At 40.8% G+C, this 25,643-nt stretch overlaps 1 protein-coding gene across 1 annotated transcript; it reads right to left on the bottom strand.

Moving 5' to 3' along the window:
• Nucleotides 1-10,743: 10,743 nt before the first annotated feature.
• LOC116862162 (28S ribosomal protein S36, mitochondrial) lies at nucleotides 10,744-11,235 on the bottom strand. Its single transcript, XM_032849319.1, has one exon. It carries the CDS (start codon nucleotides 11,178-11,180, stop codon nucleotides 10,869-10,871), a length of 312 nt encoding a protein of 103 aa, XP_032705210.1. The 5' UTR covers nucleotides 11,181-11,235; the 3' UTR covers nucleotides 10,744-10,868.
• Between the last annotated feature and the right edge of the window lie 14,408 nt (nucleotides 11,236-25,643).

Raw genomic sequence — 25,643 nt, 5'->3', positions numbered from 1 at the left:
TCCCAGATCTTGGTGACCACCTTCTGCTTTTTTGCTTCTATGAATCTGACTGTACCTCAGACAAGTGAAGTCCTACAATATTTGTCCAGCTCACAGCTTCTCGCAGTGACTAACAGAAATTGTGAGGCAATACACGACGCGACTAGTCAAGATAAAAAGTGGCAAAGCTCTAACTGTTGAGGGGAGAGTGGACTGAGGGGGTTTACCAAGAGTCCACAGAATTCTAGGACCCCATCACTCCTGCCCCTGTGGTATAGTCTGGAGGACTCAAAGCTCCTAGCCTTTCTCTCAGCAACAGCAGATGGAAGTGTGGAAAGACAAAGGATCATCTTCTTATCAGAAGCTGCTGGGACTCTCAGGATCCCTCTTGCCCGCCCAGAAATGCAGCTACAGAGGGACAGACAAACACCCTTCTAGTGGAGCATCTCCTCCAGAATGCTATACAGAGCCCTCAGTTTGGTGTGCTGGGAAATAATGCTGTCCCAGAAGGAACATCACATTCAAGCCCTGGTTTCTACACTAGATTCTTTATGTCCTTGGGCACATCCCTTCATTTCTCATGGCCTAATTCTCCTCATCTTTAAAATGAGTTGTTTTTTTTTTCATTGTCCATCTTCTCCACTAAAACGTAAGCTTCTGGTCATGACACTCTCTGTTTTGTTTATTATTCAATCTCCAGAAAGTAAAATAGTACCTGGTGCATAATCTTGTCCTCAGTAAATATTCTTTGTGTGAATTAAATGATCCCCTCTTATCTGCTTAGCACTGTGCTAATTCTTATGGTTAAAAATATCTGGTTCATCTAAAACACTTAGAAAACAATGCAGTTCCTAACTAAATGGTACTATCCACAGGCCTTACTTGTGACCACCCTAGGTTGCTATCATAAACAATTGGTAAGTATGATAAGGGAAAGAGAAATGTGGCTATTTCATAAAGATGGTGCCACAGAAAAATGAGATTTGAACTGGTCTCTAAAAGACAGACACACTTTGAGGAATAAAGAGAAGGAAGAAAGTCCTTTCAGATTGTCAAAAATATAATTAAGCTTAGCATGAAAAAATGGCAGTGAGGAAGCCTTCCCAAAGGTCTGGTTTTTAATCTCTCTACATTCTCTTCCTGGGAGTTCGACTTGGGACATGCTGGATTTGAGGTGCCTACGGGAGATGTCCAGCTTGTGTTTGGAAATTTCAGTTTGGAGCTTGGCCTAGAGATCTAGAATTGGAAGTCATCCACTGAAAGGTAATAAGTGCCATGGATGCCATCCAAGAAATCACAGCTCTCCTTAAAACGTATCCTAATACCCAACAGCTTTAGATCTTGCAAACAGAAGATGGTATTCATGTTGAAAACAATCCACATATTCAATCTCACATTCAGCCATGTAGCCATATTGCAAAACCAAGCAGATCCAGACTGTTCCTCGGGTTTGTGCATGCCCAACCTTACTCAAACACAGGCAGCAGAGACCAGTTTGGACCATGAGGCAGGGACACAGAATGGCCGTACATCTCAGTTTGCCCAGGAGAGTTCTAATTTATATCTACTGTCCCAGCATGATTATTAACAGTACCCCTTTCACTCTCAAAAGCATCCCAGTTTAGGTGATAAATCATATAATCTACTAATCCCCCAAATAGTAATTACTTGAATGACTTCTTCCCCAAATGATCAGTTTGCCTAAGATAATGACGTCTTTTAACTTCCTAGTTCAGTTGATTGGTTTTCATTTTGCTTTTATAATATCATCTTAAGAAATATTTTCTTTCTTCTCCACCTCCCCAGCACGTGAGCTGGAAACACATTCCTTTCCATCTGTGCCTCAGTTTCCCCCCCTCTGCCTCTAATTCTGTCTCTCAGTCTCCAGTAGCAACAGCAAGGAGCTGGAGCAGAAAAAAGTTGAACGTATTCTTATGAATATATTCTCCTCATAAATACATTGTTTTCTGAATATATTCAAAGAAAATATTCTTTTTATGAATATATTCCTTATAAATAGTGTCTTCTTGCATATATTCTTAAATGTGAAGAGTTCATATAAATGTATCCTTATGAATAAAGATAACTTAATGAAAAATACATTTATAACAATTCTTCCCATTCAAGAGTATATCCTTATGAATACATTTTTTTTGTGGTCCTCTGTACTCCCCAAGCTCTTGACGCTGATTAGGGAAAAAGCAGTTGAAAAGTCCTTAAAATGTTGGTAGAAAATCAAGATGAAAACCAAAACTAAATAGTACAGATGACACAAACAACCTTAGTGAGTTATTCCTTCGATGAATTTGGCCATGCAGTGAATTAGCATTCAGCAAACTGGTTTTCAATTAACTGACTTTTAACAACCTGATATATAGCCTTCCTGACCAGCCCATCTAAACCAATCCTGCCATTACCCTACCCATGATCTCAACTCCACCAAATTGCTCTCTCAGATAACTTGTTTCATTTCTTCATAGTTCAAGCAAAACCAAACATAATTATGTTTTCCATTAGCCCACTTAGAATATCCTCATGGGGGCCAGGATCTCTTTGATTCTGCTCACCAGTTATTCCACAGTGCTATCATAATCTCTGGCACATAAGTAGATGCTCAATAAATATTTGTTAAATAAACCAACAATGAGTAAATGAGTGAATGAGTGAATGAATGCACAAGAGATCCCAAGAAAGTCCCTAGATTCATGATAGAAACAAGAAGAAATAAAAACTGCGTACTAGGGTGCCTGGGTGGCTCAGTGGGTTAAGCTGCTGCCTTCGGCTCAGGTCATGATCTCAGGGTCCTGGGATCGAGTCCCGCATCGGGCTTTCTGCTCGGCAGGAAGCCTGCTTCCCTCTCTCTCTCTCTCTGCCTGCCTCTCTGCCTACTTGTGATCTCTCTCTGTCAAATAAATAAATAAAATCTTAAAAAAAAAAAAAAAAAAAAACTGCGTACTAATCCCTACCTCAGTTTTGATAACCACCATCCCAAACATCCTCCTTTTCCCTTGAAAAATAAACAGAAGTTATTAGGCAAAACTTTAAAACTGGGTCTAAAAACAAGGGGGGAGGGCAAATGATTGAAAAAAATGAGCAAGCTTTAAACCATCGTTTAATCAGACAGAACCTGTTTGACCATCTGAAATCAGAATGCACCGAAGAAAATCTCTACCCCAGATGTTACAACATTGCCCATTTAGGACAGCAGGACTTGAGAGCAGATGGCGGTGAGTCAGAACTTAACAAAGACCTTAATGGCTCTCCTGCCAGCCCCTGGGCCATCATTTGCATAGGAAGCAGATTTGGCTTGGCTGCTACTGGTGATCGCCTCTCACCCACTTGGACATGACCTCATTTTCATGTCTCCATTTTCCTTATCAGCCATATGTAGTCATATCAGCAAGTCTGATATTATTAACTGTACTTTCTGAGAGCAGGAGTTCAAGTGACACAGCAGGAATCTTGGAAAGTCTCCACTTTGTTCCATAATACTGTGCCACAAAACAGAAAATAAAAGCAAGTCCTGATCATTTGAAGCACTATTTTAATTGTGATTTTACTGACATACCTCCTCATTAGAAATTCATTTTTAATCATTCCAACACATCTGAATTTGTGTGACGTGGTTTCCTTTTTTACGCATTTAATACCTCAAGTCAGAAGTTTACAGCATTGCATCAGGGCAATTATAGGAATAGAGGCCATTTTTAAAGATGCATATAATTTTATTGTGGATTCACACTGTTTATGAGTTCAGTTTATAGGCCTCACCTTGACTCTAGATGCACTTTTCATCATCAGAAGGAGAGAAGAAAGATATTTCACAAATGAAAGCATAACCTCTTTCCCATTTGGAAACAAATCACCCAACCCTAACAAACGCAAAGGCATTTATTTGCACTTAAATGATTTACCTGGGGGGTGGGGGGGACAGGAACAAGGTCTTCATTTATCTGCTATTTCAACTCACGGAGGTCCAGCCAACAACGTATTTCCTCAGGAAAGGAAAGGAGACAGAAGGGCTGGAGAGTGATATTATTAACTGTACTTTCTGAGAGCAGGAGTTCAAGTGACACAGCAGGAATCTTGGAAAGTCTCCACTTTGTTCCTCTCCTCTCAAGTCCCTCAGAATTACCCAATCCAAAGTTCCAATAACTGAGGCCCATCATTTTCCAGCTCTCAGATACCCAAAGTTCAAAGCCAAGTCCTTCAGCCTCAGTCTACCTCCTCTTTTGATTCTAGAAATCCTGAGGGTGAATTAATTTATCAAAGGAGGAAAAGTAAATCATATCATAAACATTTGAACCAAGATCCCCTATTTCATAGTACTGCTGCTTAGAGAGATGCTCACAGCTGTCCATAAGACACTACGGACAGAAGTGTAATTCAAACCTTATTAGAGATGGTGAATTGTATGTTTTTAATGAAATAAAGTAGAATAGTATAAAATAGAAAACATCAAAGTGTATTACACTAATCAATTTCTGCTTCAGATATTATGTGTGTGGAAGTATTTGTATACTGGGTCAAATACAAAGTTACTACTAACAAACACTCATTTAATGCTTACCATGGGCCAGGCACTGAGCCAGCGGCATTTAAACACATTGACTCATTTAATCTTCAAGATCATCGGATGAGATGGGACTATTTCTTACCCCAGTTTTATAGTTGAGTAACTAAGGCTTGGGGAATTTAAGTAACACACCCATGATGGTCCAGCTAGCAAGTGGCAGAGACAGGATTCAGACCTGAGCAATCTGGCCCTAGAATCTCTGGTCTTTATACCTGCCTCTTCTAAATTTATTTCTTGCTATAGGTTTTAATTATTTTTTTTAAGTTTTATAAATATATACTTAAGGAGGTTATATATGGTATCTATCCCAAGATTAGTTCCAATTTCAAATATTCTATGCAATTGCCCCGATGCCATCAAGCCATATGATCTAATGTTTTGCTCCAGAAATGTGGTCCCTGTGTCATATATTCCAGTATCACTAATGACCCCACCCTTGCCACTGGTCATAAACCAGAGATCTTCTGCCTTGGTCAGACAGTGCTGGTTCTTTCGCTCAACGGTCCCAAAACACATGATGCCAGAGTTAATTAAAAAAAAACACAGCTGGCACATTCTGGCAAAACTATTACACCATAAGCAGTGAAACCTAAAGCTTTTGAGAGACTACTTAGTCTTGGGTGGATGGGGGGAAGGGGGTGGGAGGAGCTATAGAATCAAATCATAATATAACCACAAGGTTTATTTTCCTTATCTTAGTTTACAAAGAACTGGGCTAACTACGAGATCACATAATCCAAGGAAAACATCCTTAAACTTCCAGTTACAAAGTCTGACCTCTGCTTTGCCAAAATTATGTAATTTAGACAAATCACTTATTCACAATAGCTCACATTAGTTAGGATTTCATGCTCTCCAGAGCAGACTAACAACCAGTCCCTCAGGAAGGTAGAAGTGGCTATTGGAGAAGGGGTGCTTCCATTCTCCTTCCTCGTGCTTCTACCCTCTGCCTAGCTTCCTTCTTTCCCTCCTCTCAATAGAGGTCAGAGCTCAGAGCAGTCACTAGGGATGTTTTGCTAGCAGGCAGTGGAAGGTCAGGGCCATATGACTTTTCACTTCCCGCGAAAGTCACATGGGTAGCCCAACTAAGGCATCCTCTTCTCTGTTGTTCTCTGAGGAAGGGCTATGAGAGTTCCTCTGCACCCACCCGGTGACTCCAATCCTCTAGGTTGCCTTCTATCGCTTCTGCGTACCATCCTCCAGCTTCTGTGGGCTGCTTTGCTTCTAATGGTGGAATCAGCCACCTTCTTCAGAGGACCAAACAGGAGCAACTTCACCTGGATGCACTTAGAGCCCTGGGTGCTCAGGAGTTCGTGTACCACCCCCATACCACTCTGGCCGGCTCCTACCCAGTGACAGGATGTGCAGCAGTGTGAAACCCAGCTCCCTCACCTCAAGTGAAACTAACTCTGAGGTGTCGGTTATACTCAGAGCCCCCACAACATCTGGCATCTGGCAGTTCTCCTGGAATGGAACCCATGCTCAGCTTCACCTCACCTCTCTGCCCACTCCCTTGCAGTACCTCCACCCAACACCCCCTGCCCCTGCCGGGGGGGCAATGCAATCACTTCCAGATGCAATTACTTGACCTGTATCCTAGCCTCAGAGTCTGCTTCTGGGACTCTCCCTCCTGTCGGTATAGGCTCTCTTCCTGCCGGTATAGGCCTACCTCAAGAGATTTTCTAGTTTTGGTCCCCTCTTCACCAACAAGTACGTTAGGTCAGGGCCTACTCCAGAGAGGTGATGGCCATCTAAATTCAAGGAGGAAGCAGAAGGCTCATGTTAAGTCTTCAGGCCATAGCTGGATCCTCTAACTCAGCTTCTACCAGAGCATGCTTTGGAGATGACTATTCACTGGTCAGCTATTAAGACGGCAGGGCTTTGAGATCCAGTTAGCTAATGTTCTTAAACAACTTCAGCTAGAAAATTGAGGGGAGAAGAGGCAAGTGACTTAGCTATTCCTGGTTCCTTGGCCCTAAAACTGTCACAATAGCAAGAGCAACCTCACCTCCAGCTTCCTACTATGTTTGCAGCCTTTCAGATAGTAAAAGCCATCCCATGTAGCCTAAAAGCCAGAAAAGACCTTTAATATCTATCTCTTAGTACAGAGATAAAGGAACTTAAGGAAAGACCAGGTGTTTTCCCAAGGTCACATCACTGGCAGCAAAGCTTTTCAATGAATCTGGGTCTCTAGACTCTGAGAAGGACTGTGAGTGCTGGCCACCTGACTAGGCTACAGAAACAGAGAAAGGAGGATAAGTGAGTTGACTGCTGTCCTCCCAAATCCTGCCCCCTGAAAACATCTCTGGGTATCTGTAAACACATTCATGGCAATTGATTGGTTTGAACTGTTTGATGTTTTACCCATTAAGATAAACAGCATAAAAACACAGATTAACTCCCATCCTCCGCCTGAAAGAAAGCATGATCAATATAGTCAGTTCGTTAAAGAGATCCTTAGTCACATCACACTACATATACCCAGATCTCGCACAAGATCTGCCCGGTAGTAAGCACTCAGATCACTTTTTTGGGAAATTCACTGGACAAAAATTCATATTGAGCACTCAACTAGGGTTGCAATAATCCTCAAATTTATTCATGGGGAAACCTGTAATAGAGTTATGGCAAAATACCATGAAATGTTGATACATTGACTTCTACCACGCAAATTATAAATAATTTCACTCGCAGTAAAATATCGCTATAAATATATTTTATATTTTATATTCTGCATTCAAGATATAATAAACACTTAAATTTTAAGGAGTTACTTTTCAGTTATGTGCTTTCTACTCTACTTATTCATAGTTTACTCACCAGCCAGCCCTCACTGAAGCAATATAATCAAATGCAAGAAGTTTTTTAATTGAGAAGATATTCTGTTCATTAATTTATTTTTCCTTAAGAGTAGAAAAACCACTATTATTTGACTTCTCCATGAACCAATGATCTAGTTTATAGAGCAGCCCCTACCTTGAGGACGCCATTTTGAAGCACTACAGTAGCACAGTTTGCACATGAATGTACTCTAGCATGGGTTAGTATTAGGCAACCTTAAGATAGACAGTGTCTGGCCTATCTATGCTTAACTACTGTTGATTTCAAAGCAGAGAAAACTTACAGTCATAAGCACATAGAAAGGTTAAAATAAGAGTTTAGATATAAATCTAAAGACCTAAGCAAAACACTAAAGACCTAAGTAATGTTTACAAATTGGGAAATTGGAGATTAAATTTAGGGTCTTCCCTGAAGACAATAAATTTGTCAGAGCTCTAAAAAGGGACTTATGCAGTATAATCATGAATAGGGTGAGTGATTACTCTTTAAATGTCTTCCAGTTTTAGATGTAATTCCATAAAAATATGTGAGAAGGGAAGCAAAGTGTCTAACAGCATAAGTAAAGGGTGGAGAGGGAAGACATTGTGGTATGTAGAGCTTTCCCTTTATTGAGATAGTGCCCAAGATCAGACCTAGGAGGCTGGGAAGGGGAGAAGGAATCTAATCTATGAGTCATTGAAGGTAACCCAGCTCCGAGGGTGAGCTGTTCGAGGCAACTGACAGCCAAACCCACTGAGTTCAATAGGCATTCACTGTCCCCTGCCTGTCAAGTTCCATGTTATGTACTGAGGATGAAAAGATGAATATAACACCACTCCTGCCGTGACATGAAACCAAACTGAATAATCACTAAGAGGAGGCGTAGAGGAGAGAAGGAATAATTTAAGAGTAACCGAGGGGTCTTTGGGAATTCACATGGAAATCTCCCATCTTTGTCTTGGCACCTGGTAGGACAGGAAGATGATTTCCTTGTGCTTCACTGAAAGACTAGGCCCATTTGCACTAGCTGACAGAGCCACTGCTTTCCATTCGTTGTTATCCTGAGTCTTTAACTAGCAGCCATTCCCTGTAGTAGCATGAGGAGAAAGACATGGACAAAATCACAGGCTATAAGAAACTACTGTAAATTTATTACAAGCATTATTATCTCCACTGACAAAGGACAAAATTGGGGCTTAAGAAAAATTAATACCTTGAGTACTTTTGAAAGCTGTCAAATCAAAGAATTAGCATTCAAATCACTGCCCATCTAACATCAAATTCTAAACTCTTCCCCTACTCCCCACTGTCTCCTTATGTAGTAGTCTGACTATATAATACTTTTGCCCATGAGCCCCCCAGAGGACAACAGGGAGACTATGTAGATTTACGGTCAACATCTAAGAATGAGACAAGAGGCCATGAAATCCCATGAAATGATTTAAGTACCTCTGGCCAGAGGACTGAGATCCTCAAACACTATCATCCCAGATGCCCCTCAAAGGAATGAATATCAAAACCAAAGGCTCCCCACATCGGGGCACATTGCAGGTGGCTTCAGCTTCCAGATTTGGAGAGCAAAGGGCCAGAGGCAGGCGGGAAGGGGGAGAAAAACGATATCTTCTTGAAATATTTGATTAAGTCTGTCTTTATTTACTTTGGTTTTGGAAGCCCACCCACTTGCTCTTTCCTGGCCTCTGTCTCTTCTTTTAGTTACAGCTGGTAAGTAGGTGTGTAGTCCTGCAGTAATAGGGGAAGTGACCGTATTGATGCTGTTGCTGATGGGACGGAGATGCCAGCTCTTGTCTAAGGGGGATCTGCACATGTCTGGGCTTGTCTGATAAATTGGTAAGGCAGGATGACTTCCCCCCGCCCCCCATTCACCTTTTCCTTTTTCTTTTCCTTTTTTTTTTTTTTTTTTTGGCCTAATAACGAAGATCTATGCTAGCAGGTGATAAGACGCTTTGAAAGTAGATCCAGTGAGAAAATTAACTTTCACTGTGTGAAATCTGATTTTTTTTAAGACATCTAAAGGCAATATAAAAGAAAAGCATAGAAGGGAAATAAAAATGGCAAGCTGCCCCTGAAGTCATGACCAACCGTCATCCTTTCTCTCTCCTTCACCCTCAGGTCCTGGAGCTTCTACCTCACCAGCTAAAGAAAGGCCAGGAAGAGACTAGTGGATTCCTACCTATGATAAAGGAATAGGGTGTTTGAGGTATAAGAGGAGAGAGGACAAGGAGAGATGGAGACTTCTGGAAGAAAGGAGGAAAGAGAAGGGTCTGGCCCAAAAGCTCTATCGGCCAAGGGAATACCTACATCGGAGTATCCCAAAGGTTGGCTCAGGGAAGCCCTTGCTGGCATACAGAGCACAGAGATGAGTCATCCGAACCCCAGCTGCAGCCCCTCACACTGCACCCTCACCCCCACAACACCTTCACATGCTATATAGTCTATCATCATGGACTTAGAGTAAGGAACTGAAAGAAATTTCTTTACAATTCATGTGCTTGCATTAACTCACCAGAGAGGGAAGTAGATCACTCCCCATTACATCCCCCAATCCCCAATCCCCATTGGTACCCGAGATATTTTCAGTGGCAGAGAGAACCATTTGCAGCCATCACTGGCCATGGTCAAGTTGGTTTCCACAACCTTCCTCTTCCAGCTCAGAAAAGACCCACTACCTCTCCCTCCCCATTTAACTCCACCCCTTGCCTCACCCTCTCCCAGCCCAAAATAGACTAGTGACAGATAACATCATTTTCATCATCATAATCATTAGCATCATAATCTTTTTTTCATTCTCTTCCCATTTTATAGATTCAGTATGATTATGGGTTTTCATTTTGTTTTGCTTCATTTTCCTGGGAATCAGTCCACATTTTACTTTGTAGTCCATTCATATAAATTCCTGCATTTCCTAGGTAACCAGATCATATTTCACTTAGCACGCCTGGTAACAAAATTAAACAACTATCCTGGCTTCAAAAGCAAGGTAAAATGATACACATCAACTCTTCTTTCCCTTTGTTGTTGCTGAGGTTCTTTTTTAAAAGATTTTAAGTAATCTCTAAACCCAACATGGGGCTCAAAGTTGCAACCCTGAGACCAAGAGTCACATGCTCTACCAAGTGGGCCAGCCAGGTGCCCTTCTTCTTTCCCCTTACTACTGCAAAAGACAAGACAGGACAAAATAGAATCACACGCCTTTTACAATGCAGTGGTGAGGCATATTATTTTTTTTTTTAAATGTATACTTTAATAAGCATATAAACAATTAGGTAAGCTTTTGCAGAAGCTGACCAAGACACATATATTAGAAGATACAACTGTCCATCTAAATTTTCTATATTTCATTTTTTTTCTTTTTGCAGAGTATTCAAGTTGTTTGCTATATAATTTCTCATGTGCCATTTTGGATTTTTGGACAGTCTTTATTGTAAAGACTATTTTTTTGTCTGATGACAAATAGCAGCCACACTGTCCGTGATTATTCCGGACCTCCACGTTGGATAAATTCAATTTCTTCTTGAGATACAAGTTTCCTTCTGTATTTCTGAGGTAATGTTTTTATTATTTCTGCAGTGTCTGGTGGACCCTGATGCATCAGCAAATCTGGTGATTTACTTCCCTTAGAATGCTGTGAAATTGAAGAAGAGTGAGATGGTAGTCCTGCTGATCTCAAAACTTCTGATACATTAGGTTTAGGATTGTCTCTTCTGTCAGGGAATCTTATTAATGGAGTATGTGGCTTGACTACCTGAACGACCCTGCTGGCAGACGCCATCTTGCTGCCCATCATGACCCCGGGATGGGGCAGCTTCCGGGGCAGTAGCTAGGCGCCGATATAACAGGAGTCCAGGGCCGAGGCATATTATTTTTGTTAAAATCAAATTTGGGACACAGGAAGAATAGGAAGAGTTTCAAAACTTAAGATATCTAAAATGTCCCAATGCCCTCGTTCTCTTCTAACCGACAGCCAATTGGCACATTCAACTTTATGCCTTGGAAAAAAGAACAGAGAAAAGCAGGGGATCATTTTAACTGAAACTCATGGCTTCTTAGTCTACTTCTATAAAAACTACTTAAATAACCTAAAGTCATAAAAAGAGTTCATATTAACAGGGGATGAGAATATAGGAAGCACCTAGAGAAAATTCTTTTGCTCTGCAAGGGGAAATTTAAACTGCAGATAATTCACGGTGCTGGCAGAGCTGAGCTGAAACACAAACTTCAAATCTCTAAAATTAAAATCCTGTTCGTCTTCCCACCACCCCACAAGGGCAGACTTGACTCCAGTGCAGGAGCTCAGAGGTGGTGCTGAAGAAATGGTAGCCCCGAGTCACACACCAGACAGCTGAGCAAAAATACCCTGCTCTCCAACATCTTCCCTGCCACCAGCCCTCAGATCGTAAATGTGGTTAAAAGCCAGATCTCTCCCAACATTAAATCATAAAATTCAGAGATTAAAAGAAGAACTGTTCCCCACCCACACCAATCTCCCTGCTAATCCAAATTTTGTTCTTTCTTCAACATCCCTCTCTCACCGTCCCTGATATTTATCACTTCAACCTTAATATGATTTCTAACTGTACCTGGATAGGATATTCCAATTCTGTCTGGAGCCTAGTTCTTGCCTGCAAAAAGCTAAAAGCATGTGGCCAAGCCTCCCAGAAATGCCACCACCATTCCACCCCCAAAAAAGCCAGGTCCCCAGACTTGGGCTTCCATAGCCTCTTAGGGCCTGCATGGCGTTCAGGGGCGCCGAGATCAATGTAGCAGGGGTAAGCACCTCAAAGTCCAGCAATAAGGTCATCCCTGGGCTTTGGGGCGGTTACCACAATCTTTCCCACTTGAATCTCAGTGGACATCCTCAGGATGCCAAAGATGTCTTTACTACGCTGAGGCCCCAAACTGCAACAATGAACCACCCAATTCAAACTGACAGCTTGAACCTCAAATACATACAGATTGGCCTGACACGATCTGAAAGTTGTTTGTTCACTTAAGAGACTCATTGTATATACTTCTTTAAGGCCCAAAGTAGCCTCTAGATCTGTAGATTTAACTTCACTTTTAGAGAGAGATTTTTCTCCTCCTTTCCAAAACAGCAAGCACCTTCTGAATAAAAGTACCCACATTCTGATTAGCTCTAAAAAACCAGATTGTGCAGTTAAAAGACAGTCTCTCCACCACGTGGAGATCTTCTTGGGAGATCTGCCGGTGTAATGGTTCTTTCTGACTGAAGATAATTCAAATGTCCCCTCACTCCAGGCCCGCAAAGTTTAAAAGGCAAGACATAACACGTACAGACAAGGCTGGGCAATGCTGCTCAACTGTCTCTCTGGTTCAGGCCTGCTCACCCGTTGTCTGAGCTGCACAGGACAGGACCCAAACACTGTCTGAGAGACTGGGACAGGATTGAAAAGCACAGAAACCACTACGCCTGTGGGCTGCTGGCGAACCTGCTTCCTCACTCACCCCTGTGGCCCAGGTACAGCGGTCATGCTATGCTGGTGTCCTGGAGGGGAGCTGACATGGAGAGGATTTTTGGAAGTGGTGCCTTCTCAAGCAGGGGCTCCACCTTCACCCAGGCAAGGTGCCTGCTCCCTTTTCCTCAACCAGCAGATGCTGCTATTCTCTGCCTACTTCTCCGTCTCCCACCCCATCACCACAGGTGCAGCAGGAATCAGAGTTTGTTTCCAGTCTTTCCTTTAGGATAATATCCCAAAATGGGAGTTGCTAAGCTCAGAGATAGGTATATTTTAAAGACTTCATATTCCTACTGCCAAGATGCCCTTGGTGGGAACACAAATTTGCCTTCTTGCCTCTCCTGCCTTTGGAGAATGCCTTCCCATCCAACAGTAACACTACTCAAAACACATAGCTCAGACAGAGCCAATCTAGCTCCCTGGCTCCAGCGCTCAGACAGTGATCTGGCCTGGCCAGTAAGAGGACTCCACCCACGGACCCTGTAAGTGGTTCGAGGACAGACACATAACCCAAGCCAGGCTAACTGGAGATTCCTCAGGACATGTGCTGGAGATACTTTAAAAGATGCTCACTCACCCACAAATCTGCAGACAGAAAGTACATTAGCACAGCAGCTGCCTAGGACTGAGGTGTTGGCATAGGAAGGGGGGTTGGAATGAAGAGTACTAATTGGTACGAGGTTTCTTTTGCAGTGATGCAAATGCTCTAAACTTGATTGTGGCGATGGTTGCACAACTCTGTGAATATATTAAAAATCATTTAGTCGTGTGCTTGAAATGAGTGAATTGGGATGGTATATGAATATCTCCATAAAGCTGTTATTTTTAAAAAAAGAGATGCTGACTCTCACTCTCTCCCTTTCTCTAGAACAGCAAGTAGTAAGATATTGTAAATTTGGGTCTACAGCAGCTATCTCTTCACCATGTAGAGAGAATCTGCCTGAGAATATATCCATGCAGACGCAAGCAAACAAAAGAGACAGACACAAGATAGAGGCACAGAACAAATCATCTGAACTACTGGATCCAACTTTGCATAAAGCCATTCCCATTCCTTGAACTTCTCAATGTATAAGCCAAAAATTCCTTCTTTTGTTTAAACTAGTTTAAACTCGGTTTCTGTCACAACCAACAAAGTCCTGCTGCAACCTTCCCAAAAGGATGTCCAAACGCATTTCTTACCAGCTGCAAATGAGTGTCCAGCCCCCTGGACCTTCTATACAGAGAAGTATCTTTAATAACAGCTTTGTTCATACATAGGCAAAAAAAATTTACAGATCTTAGATTTCGAGCAAGGTTGAACATTAGTATCAACCCATCTTTTTTCCTTCGTTAAATTGTCTATTTTTGCACGAACCATGTATAGGATAATGTCAGCAAACCTTTTGTCTATGACTATTATTCCTAGTTAGTTACCACTTGCCTTTTGATTTTTATGACACTTTTTATATGCAGAAGTACTTTATGCATAAAACCTAACAAATTTTTCTTTGTAATGCTATTGTTTTTATTTTTAGAAAGTCTGTCCCCATACTAAGATTAAACAAATATTCTCACAGTTTCATTTTTTAATTGAACACCTTGATCCACCTGGTATTTTAGATTGTAATAAGAACTTAGCATGTATTTTTACTCAAAATAGTTCTCTAATTGTCCCAGTATGCATTAAGTAATTCTCTTTTTTTCAACTTATGTATGATGGCTCTTTATATCAGATATTAAATTCATTAACATAGTAGAGTTTCTTTCTTTACTTTCTATGTAGTTATGTTGAACTGAGTACCAATCTTGAGCAATTACTCTGCTACTTTACCTACTATAACCCTATATTATAGTTTCGGGTATTTTGTTATCATGGTAAAATATCTGTAACATCACGAAATTTACCATCTTAATAATTTTTAAGTGTATAGTTCATTAAATACATTCATAATATTGTACAACCATCACCACCATCCATCTTCAAAACTTTTTTCATCTTCCCAAACTAAAATCTGTACTCATTAAATCCTAACCCCCACTCCATCTCCCCCCAGCCCCTGGCAACCACTATTCTACTTTCTGCCTCTATGAATTTGACTATTCTAGATACCTCATATAAGTGGAATCATACAAAATTTGTCCCTTTGTATCTGGCCTATTTCTCTTGGCATAATGTCTTCAAGGTTCATCCAGATTGTGTCATTTATCAGAATTTCATTCCTTTTTAAGGTTGAACAATATTCTGTTGGGTGTATATACCACACTTTGTTTATCCGTTCGTCTATCAATGGACATTTGGGTTGTTTCCACTTTTTGGCTATTGTGAATCATATTGCTTGAACACTGGTGTGCAAATATCTGCTTGAATCTCCCCTACTTTCACTTATTTTGTGGATATATCCAGAAATGGGATTGCTGGTCAAATGGTAATTCTATGTTTAATTTTTGAGGAACTGTCAGACTATTTTCCACAGCAGCTGCACCATTTGACATTTTCACTAGCAAAGCACAATGGTTCTAATTCCTCCACATCCCCACCAACACTTGCTTTTCTTTTTTGATAATAGCTATCCTAATGGATGTGAAGTGGTGTAATACATTTTAATACATGATAGTACAAGTGTTCTCTCATTATGATTCTTTGTCAAAAAAATTTGGGGCCATTCTCTATTTTCTCTCCCAGAACAATTATTTTTAAGTCCCTCAAAGATCTTATATGAAAAATAATTAGAATTCTATTAAATATATTTTGAAAAAATTCACAGGATTCTTATCTTTAAGATCTGGACCCCCACCCCTCTCCCCAAGAAATAAAAATCTTCTTTTATCTCCCTTAGAAAAGTTTTGGTTTTCTTCATGTTAGACCTAAGCATTTCTTGCTAAGATTATCTCTAGGTACTTCATATTTTTATGCTATTGTGAATGGAATAATCAGGCTCCTTTTAGAAAACAATTTTTAAAAGAAGAAGCCCCATAATCAACAATAACACTCATTTATGAAACACCTGCTATTTTAAGATCAGTGGTAAAGGTCAACAGTGCCTGTCTTCTCCATGGAAATTTACCATAACAACAACAACAAAAAGAAAGCATTGGCTAAAACTTCATTGGATTGCCTCTTTTAAAGGCCCAGCGCATCACTCCTGAGGTAGCAAGTAAATCACTCCTAAGGAGGCAAGTAAAAGTGAGTGTAATTTAATGTTTAATCAATATGTGTTACAGCTGTCATTAATTTTAGGTCAAATTTATGATGCACAAGTTTTCTTATGTCTTACATGTACCTTACATTACACTGGCTTTTCCTTGTGGATTTATACCCATTTTATTACTTCTTTAATTTACCATTTACATTATCACCGAAGTGTACACCTGTATTTCTCCTCTACAATATATTTATATATCTATGATTTATTTACCATCAACTCTTCAGTCAGAAAAAACAATCTTTAATTCTACTATAGCTCTTAGGAGGAAATATGATTCACTTTGTAACCATTTACTTTAAGACATTCCACCCTACTATGCAGCTTCCTGGCTCATTGCATAGGAAAGCTTTTACTGATAAAATTCCTCCCTCGTTGGGGGGAAAATGTCAGCTCTATTCTAAGAGTTGTGTGCAGAGTGGCTATATAATAATACACATCAACACTACATGTTTTATTTATGAAAACTATATGCCAACAAGTTGGACAACTGGAAGAAATGGTTAACTTCTTAGAAACTAATATAAACTATCAAAACTGAAACAGGAAGAAACTTGAATAGACTGATAACCAGCAAAGAAATTGAATCAGTAATAAAAAAAAATCTTCCAACAAACAAAAGAAATAAAATAAATGGTTTATGAAATTGAATATACACAGTGTAGTCCTCTAGAAATGAAAGTTTTCCTGTCCTCTTCCAAAAATGGCCTAAGAATGTCAAGACAGAACAAGATACCACCGAATGCAGCTTCCTCCTTGACATTTTTTCCCTTGACAAGGGAAGAATTTTGTCCCTAGAGGCAAACTGTCCACAGCAGTTTGAGTACCGCTGAGGTTACACACCAGCCCTCTGCATCTCCATCTCCCCCTGACCACTGCCACAGAAAGGTCCATGAAAAGCACATGAGTTGTGGATTCTCTGTTTTTTTTCAGATTCATACTTTTGGCCCAGAAAGAACAACAAAGTGTATTTTTGTACTAGAGGAAACAAAAAAAGGAAACAGAAATCTAACCAGGTGAACAGTGGACCTCAATCAAGTCATTATAAACCCCCTGGCTGATGCCATCTATTTTAATAAACTTGTTCTCCTCCCCCACTCATAACTCCACTCTCTTTCCAACCCTTCATTTATGCACACAAATAGGTCAAGAAGCAATAATATAAACTACTCAAAGTTGGATCCAAAAATGACCTAACTACCATAGTCGATTCATAGCATTTTTTTTTTCCATGCTGCTACTGGGTCTCTTCTAATTATTAAAGTCTCCATCTTCAGAAGAAGGCTAATTATATTTGGGATATACATTCCAATTTTGGACCTTGGCGACAATATATTTTGTTTTTCAGAGATAATAGTACCATTATTTATTGCTCAGAGGGAACAGATAGTATCACTTATTACTGATCAGGAAAAGGTAAAAAAGACCCAAGTCAACCATTAACTTGCTTTTAGTACTCAACCCTTTATAAAAATAGCTACCAAATTCTATCTATTTTTTGGCTGTGGGGTTGGAAGGACAATTTCAAACTAATGACTACTGAGTGGAATAAACCAGGGAGGAAAGTCATATGAAAGATTCAAACCCATCTCTTCAATTTCCAACAATTCCAGTTAACAGAAAAATCATGTGTCTCCACAAAATTGTTTCCAGGCTCTGTTCTCGCAACCCAATCCAATCAGAGAGTATTTTCATGAAATAGTCTTGGTAGTATAATTTGACTTGCCTAAAAGCATACACTAAATACTAAAAAGAATCTCAACTTGAAATATAGAAGAGAATGGCTATTGTATAAAGACAAGCTAACAACGTAAATAAAGCTTAAGTCCTAGGATCACCCAGGGGCTGTAACTTTTTTTTTTTTTTTTTTTTTTTAAGAGAAAGAGAGGGAGGGAGCAGGGAGGGACGCAGGAAGAAGAGAGAATCCTAAGCAGGCTCTGCACCCAATGCAGAGCCAACACAGGGCTCTATCTCACAACCCTGAGATTATGACCTCAGCCAAAATCAATAGTCAGACACTTAGCCAACTGAGCCACCCAGGTACCCCAAGTTATAACCATTTTTAAGGCAACACCTATTTTAATAAGTTTTATACAACCAAGACTTCTGTCTCAGTAATTTGCACCATCTCTGTATAAGTCAGTATAGGCTAAATTCTGCTATGGTAAAAAATCATCCCAAAATCTCAATGGCTGACAAAAATATGTTAATTTCTTGCCTATACTATATAACCATCATAGCTCAGCTGCACTTCTGCTCTACACCACCTTCATTCTGGGATCTGGGTTGATGAAGTAACCTTCATCTGAAATATTGCTTGTTTGGGGGCAAGAGGTTATTATCACAAAGAGAAAAGAAAGTATCATGAAGCAGAAATTGACTTTTTCAAGTTTCTGCACCAAAGTGATATGTGTCACTTTGGCTCACACTTCATTGACCAAAGCAGGTCACAAAAGTTCCCTGAGTTAAAGAAGGCAAGGATATGTCATTGTCCTCCCACAGCCTTTTAGCTGGCCTCTTTACCTCTAATCTAATTCCCATCAAAGCCATCCCCACCACATTGCTCCCTGCAGTACCTCCCCAAATCTGACCATGTTCCTCCACCACCCAGAAATTTCTACACCTGGATTTTCCCCTCTCTGTATGTGTACTACTACTGGAGTGTGTGCCGATGGGCCAGGAGAGCTCCAGAATAAATATGGTGACTTTTCCAGCATGCTGATTTTACTTGAAGATTTAGAAATATATATACTTTTTAAAAATAAAACAAACCAGGGGCACCTGGTAGCTCAGTGGGTTAAAGCCTCTGCCTTCAGCTCAGGTCATGATCCCAGGGTCCTGGGATCGAGCCCTGCATTGGGTTCTCCACTCAGCGGGAAGCCTGTTTCCTCCTCTCTCTCTCTCTCAACTCTCTCTCTGCCTGCCTCTCTGCTTGTGATCTCTGTCTATCAAATAAATAAATAAATCATTTTAATAAAAATAAAACAAACCTGAATCTCTTTCACAAGAATCTCCAAAGAAAGTTGGGTGTTTGAATTGGGTCTCAGGGGGCCATCCGCATATCCTGGTGCCATGGTCACGGGCTCACCTACTCTCAGAGTGCTTTAAGGAAAGAGGCTAAGAAACACAGGGCCTTCATTATCTGGCACTTCTTACCTCTCTAGAGCACCACTGCCCATTATGATAAACAAAAACCACATGTGGCTACTGAGCACTTGAATTGTGGCTAATGTGACTGAGGAACTGAATGTTTAATTGTATTTATTTTCATTAAATTTAAATACCCACATGTGGCTAATGGCTATTGTATTAGCACAGAGAGAAAACATTTCCGTCTTTGGTGGGCAGAATAATGGCCCTGCAAAGATGCCCATGTCCTAATCCCCAGATCACATGAATATGTTATCTGGCCAAGGGGAACTAAGGAAACAGGTAGAAATGAGTATGCTGATTGGCTGACCTTAAAATAAGAATATTATCCTAGATTATCCATTATGGGTACAATGTAATCACAAAGGTCCTTGCATAGAGGGAGACAGAAGAGTCAGTATCAGCATTATGTGATGTGAGAAAAATTCAACTAGTTATTGTTGGCTTTGAAGATGGAGGAAAAGATGACAAGCCAAGGAAGGCAGGCAGCCTTTTGAACCTGGAGAATTCAGGAACATCGATTTTCCTCTAGAGACTCCAAAAGAAACAGCTCCCTGCTGGCTCATTTATTCTAGCCCAGACAGATCCGCCTCGGACTTCTGACCACCAGAACTGTAAAATAGTAAGTCCATGTTGTTTTAAGACATTAAGTTTGTGTTAATTTGTTACAGCAGCAGTAGAAAACTGGTACACCATTGTTGCAGGAACATCTTTCAGATAATGCCGTTCTGGAGTCCTCTCTCACCACCCTCGATGCAGTTCATTACACCGCAGCAACTCTAAAGTATCTGTTGTTCTCCACACCCAGCACACAGTCTCATGATGTTCCCTCAGCCTAGAACCCCTTTCTTCTAACCCCTCTCCAAGGATAACTCCTATTCATGTTTTAAGACTTAAGTCAGCTTTCTGAGGAAATCTTTCATTATACCTCTGGTTCGGGTGGGATATACCTTTTCTGTAGTCTCTTGACATCCACACCCAGCTCTGTAATTGGTATGAATTTCAGTCAAACTCAGGTATAAACAACATGTTATTTTCATTTTACCTAAATCAAATTAAACCTAATCCTGAGCATGCATCCTAAGGGTCTAGCAGAAAATTCAGACTGTTCTTTCCATGGTTTGCCCTCTGGTCCCCTCTGGTCACGCATATCTGTGCATACAGGTGAGTGACTGGTGAAATGCCACTGCCCAGTCCTCATGACATCTCTTCCATGCCATGCTTGGGGTCCAGACTGGGTGGACACCCCAGTACCAGATCCAGGGTCCAAGTATCTCCATGGATGCGTCCCTCAGCCCAGCCTCTGACACAGGTTGCCCTCCCCAGGGAGGGGCCTCCAAGCTCTGCTGCCTGCATCTCCAGGACCCACCAACATTTTTCCTGTTCCCAACCTCCTCTAAGACTTCTGTATCTCACCACTTTTTCTCCAGGACTCCTAATTTAAAGTTTTATGAAAAAGCAGGAAGGACGAGGAGTGACTTAAAAACCTTTCTTGAAAAAAAAAAAAAAAGAAGAAGACAATAAAGAGGGTGTAGCTTCCTGTTTGAAATTGAAAGAGCAGGGGGGAAACATAAAGAAAACATTTAGATCTCAATAAATACCTTGCCATATCTCCATTATAAATAGCATTTAAAGCATTAACTTGAAAATATTTCCAAGCAAGAATCACACAGCCCAAGTCAGCACTGACATACCAATAGTCCCACCTGAGGACTCACCCCATTGTGTTATTTCGTTTCAGTAGGCGAGCATTGTTAACCCCATTCCATAAATGAGAAAACTGACAAGCTGAAAGTTTGGATAAATTTGTTCAAATCACATGGTTATAAAGTGACCTGTAGGGCTTCAAACCCAGACCAGAAGCTTTGTACTACCCTGCCCTGTGTCTCCAGAACACAGAATTGTGCTGGATCAACTGGACGAGGCTTGCAGACTTCCCCCCACGCCCATCTACAGGCCCCCAGGGACCCCTGCTGCCATTGTTCTCTGGGTCCAAGCCTAGAACCAACACCCTTTGTTTTCCCTTAGTACAGTTCAGAGAAGCCCTTGGGTTCAAGGTGCATTTACTAAAAAACCTAAAGTTGGGGAAAAAGAGTAAAGAAAACATCAACAGGATCAGGCAGACACATAAAGGAATGTGACCCCAAGAATCTCACTAAAAGTATCAAAGTGCTTTCCTCCAGGAACTGCTCTTGAACCCCAGAGCCCTTGGTGTAATGCACACGCACAGTGCTGGTTATCTTGTATTTATTTTCATTAAATTTAAATAATGAACCTCCATGGACCTCCCTGCCTCTGGATCAAAAGGGCAGCTTTTTCTTACTCCTCAGAATGTGAAGGCTGTGGAAGAACTCCTTCAAGTCTGCCTTCCAAATTACAATCAAAGGAGCAAAACCAGTTCCCGGTTTCACCCCCAGGATTCAGGGGCACCCCAAGGAGGGAGTCTTCCCCTGCCAGCCAGCGATCACATCCACTGTAGTGAGTCACCCACAGGTCTTTACGCTCTCCTTCCCCACATGGCCCGCCCTTCAGGGAAGCAGTCTTTTATAATTAGAGTTTTAATATTTAAAATTAGCTTATGCATACGGCGACTGTCACACAAATAGAGTGCAGCAGGTTGTTCTCTCACCCGGACTTTCCTGAGTATTTATACAAGTTTTCTTAATATAGCAGCCTGTTTAATTAGGGTGGTCAGAAGCTGTCTTAACTCTTTAGGACCTAGAAGTATGTCTAGTACAAAAACGAACACACACTGTTACCCTTTATCTACGGAGATCCCCATCTGGCATCACTGTAAATGAAAAGAAAAAAAGGGGTGCCTGGGTGGCTCAGTGGGTTAAAGCCTCTGCCTTCTGCTCGGGTCATGATCCCAGGGTCCTGGGATCAAGCCCCGCATCGGGCTCTCTGCTCCACGGGGAGCCTGCTTCCTCTCTCTCTCTGCCTGCCTCTCTGCCTACTTGTGATCTCTGTCTGTCAAATAAATAAAGAAAATCTTTTTAAAATTTAAAAAAAAAAAAAGAAAAAAAGAAAAAAAACAACAAACCTTTAGCACAAGCCAATACCAAAATATCTTTAAGGGCTATTCTTATTTTTGCATATAAAAATGTCTGTTTAGCCCTTTTTTTGCATTCCAATTAATTAATTTTCCTTTGTAATTAAAAAATCAGACTGTTAGATCATACAGACCCAACGTTACTGAATTTAGAAAGACGTATAATTTCTTTTTTTTTTTTAAAGATTTTATTTATTTTATTTGACAGACAGAGATTACAAGTAGGCAGAGAGGCAGGCAGGGAGAGAGAGGAGGAAGCAGGCTCCCTGCTGAGCAGAGAGCCCAATGCAGGGGCTCGATCCCAGGACTCTGGGATCATGACCCAAGCCGAAAGCAGAGGCTTTAACCCACTGAGCCACCCAGGCACCCTGAAAGACGTATAATTTCTAAAAGGAGCTGATAATACATACTAACCCTTAATGTCAAAGACAAAGATTGAAATTCCATACGAACGCATGAATCCATTAAGCAGGAGTCATTTTCAATTATTAAGAAACAAAGATCCGTATTCTTTATAGAAATTAGAAATGGCAGAAAATAACATCAACATTCGTAACTGCTACAATTAGGACCAATAAAATTTTTAAATCAAATTAAAATCAGAGTGATGGTAATATAAGTAATGAAATTTATGTAGCACCATGTGGCTCTATTTCCTCAGACAAACCCCTGAGTCCATTATTTTGCAGGATGAAGAAATCAGTAGTCACTGCTTGCATTTTCCAGGACACTAGCCTGAGGATTCACCTACCCCAACAGGGAAATGGATCCAATGCCATCACATGCCTGTGATACTGCCTCTCCAATTTCAACAGCACACCCAGCCCTTCAGTTTCACCCCAGTTGTTGAGTTTAGCTAGGGGCAGGGGCAGGTCAAGCTCAGGAAATGATTGCCTTCTTATTGGTGCCATGTTTTCCCCACATTCATGTGGCTCTGGTGGGTCCCTATTCTAGGTACCTTACATCTATAGGAATAGGAGTCAGAGAGGTTTTTAGAAACGAGGAGTCAGAATTCTACACTTGAACACATCTCTGGTGGCTACAGCATTTGTTTGATAAGGCTTATCCTAAAGATCTCATCCTATCTATATAAATCACATTTCTCATAATTTAAAAATCCAAAATCTGTAATGGTTATTAACCTATTTAAGGCCACAAATCACCTTGAGAATCTTGCAGACGTCTCAAAACTTCCATCTTAAAAATGCATACAAAGTTCACTGAAATGTTTCACTCGCTTTCAGGGGGTTCATAAACCTATCAAAGCCCAGTCAGACTTTTAGGGGATGTATGAACTAATTCCAGACTCAGAAACGTGCTGCAGGGTCTTTTCGCTTTTCGTTGAACACAGAATTAAAAGTAACTGGCTTCAGACACAGAAAGACAAATGCTATGTGTCCTCACATATTTTGGAATCTGAAATAGCCAAACTTATAGACACATAGAATGGAATGGTGGTTGCCAGGGGCTGGGGAGGAGGAAATAGGGAAGTGATGGTCAAAGGGTACAGAGTTTCAGTTATGCAAGATACAGAAGTTCTGGAGACCTACTAATCAGCACAATGCCCATAGTTAACAATTGTATACTTAAATTTCCTAACAGGATAGTTCTTATGTTAAATGTCCTTACCACCAAATAATAATAATAATAGAATAAGAGCAGAAAGAAACATTGGGAGGAGAAGGATAGGTTTATGGCCTTCACAGCGGTAATGTTTTCAGGTCCATACTTATCCCCAAACTCACCGAGTTGTCTACATTAAATATGTACAGCTTTTTACATATCAAATATACCTCAAGAAAGTGGTTTTTAAAAAATTTAAAGTTAGGGCCCCTGGGTGACTCAGTTGGTCAAGCATCCCAGGGCCCTGGGATGGAGTACCGAGTTTGGCTCCCTGCTCAGTGAGGAGTTGGCTTCCCCTTCTGCCCCTCCTCCCAGTCATTCTCTCAACTTCTCTCTCTCTCTCTCTCTCTCAAATAAAACCTTTAAAAATTTTTTAAATAAATAAATACTTAAACTGAATTAACGGGCTTCCCTCCCTAGAAGTTAAAGTTCTAAGTTAATATAGGGTACTGCTTATTAATGTTATTGTGCATATTGGGCTATGTCAAGATAGTTGGGACACCTGGACCCCAACCTAGGTATCTCTCTTGGCCAAATATGAGTTTGAAGAGAAACACCAGAGCTCCATGGAATTATCCTTGCAGGAGTCGAAGCTTTACTCGGATAAACCATGCTGTCCAGAAGCCTTTCCCTGAAGTGGACACAGCTCATCTTTACCACCCTTCAGGGGAAGAGGAGACACTGCACAGAGCATCTGCTTTGGGGTCCTCCTCCCCAAAGAACAGGGAACACAGTAACAGTACCTTCCAAAAAATAGAGATGTCACAGCCATTTAAGAGATAAACATAATAAGCCATATCTAATCTTTTTTATGTACCTGGGTATCATGGAGCCAATTCATACCCATCCTGCAAGTTGGAACTTCTCACCTGGAGCCCCTTTCAGAAACACTGTTTCAGAAACAGTGGCAGAATCTATGACAGGTTCCCCCCTCTTTGTGTGCCTCTGTTTCAGACACATCTTTCAGCCCTCTACTGTCCAGGATCCCTCCTCTCTTCCTGACATGGATTTAAGGCACTGATGAGAAAATCTTTAGTGAAGGAGTCACTAAGGGGTAGGGTAAAAAGACAACTGTGGAGCCCCTTTGCTACAGGATTTTTCTCAGACCAGGCTAAAACAATGACCAGAGAAGGATGAGAGGTCCCTCAGGAAAAGCTAGCTACCAGGAAAAGCACAGCTATCACGAACAAGATTCCTGAATATCATATCCATGGTACTACGTCCCTACCACTTCTCTTATAAAATGTCGTTTTTCTCTAAATGACTCTGGTTATTCCTATTACCTTTTTTACAGTGTTTCAAGCTGTTTGCAAGGAAATGTTAAAGATACAGGCAAGAGATAAGATCTAAGCAGAGAACAAGTACAAAAGAGCAACATGGAAGTTCAAAGCCGTAAGCAAGTGTAACCGATGGGTATGCTGACCTTGGAGGGTCCTGTAAGTCCATAAGCGTCAGAAACCCTATGGTGAATGCCACTTCAAGGGTGAAATTTAAAGTGAAGCCACTTGTGGAAAAACGGGTTGTTGTCCATTCATTCATTCATTCATTCATTTATGCTATGTTGAGAAACTCAGGTCTGAAGGCTTTTTACAAATGCATACTTAAATACTAAGGTGGAGTTTTGTTGGTTTTTTTTTTTTTAATTTCTCAAAAACCTTTCCCATGTTCCTTTTGCTCTCAACTTCTCACTTAGGATTTCTACATCGTAGAGCCCTGGGTATGAGAGGAGGAATGAGAAGGGAGATCTTCCCTGTAGGCACAGC

The sequence above is a fragment of the Lontra canadensis genome, unplaced genomic scaffold (assembly GCF_010015895.1).
Source record: "Lontra canadensis isolate GAN:19392208 unplaced genomic scaffold, GSC_riverotter_1.0 scaffold4, whole genome shotgun sequence".
Classification (NCBI taxonomy): domain Eukaryota; kingdom Metazoa; phylum Chordata; class Mammalia; order Carnivora; family Mustelidae; genus Lontra; species Lontra canadensis.
Note: the sequence above shows the minus strand (reverse complement) of the source record. Positions and strands in the feature narration are given on the sequence as shown.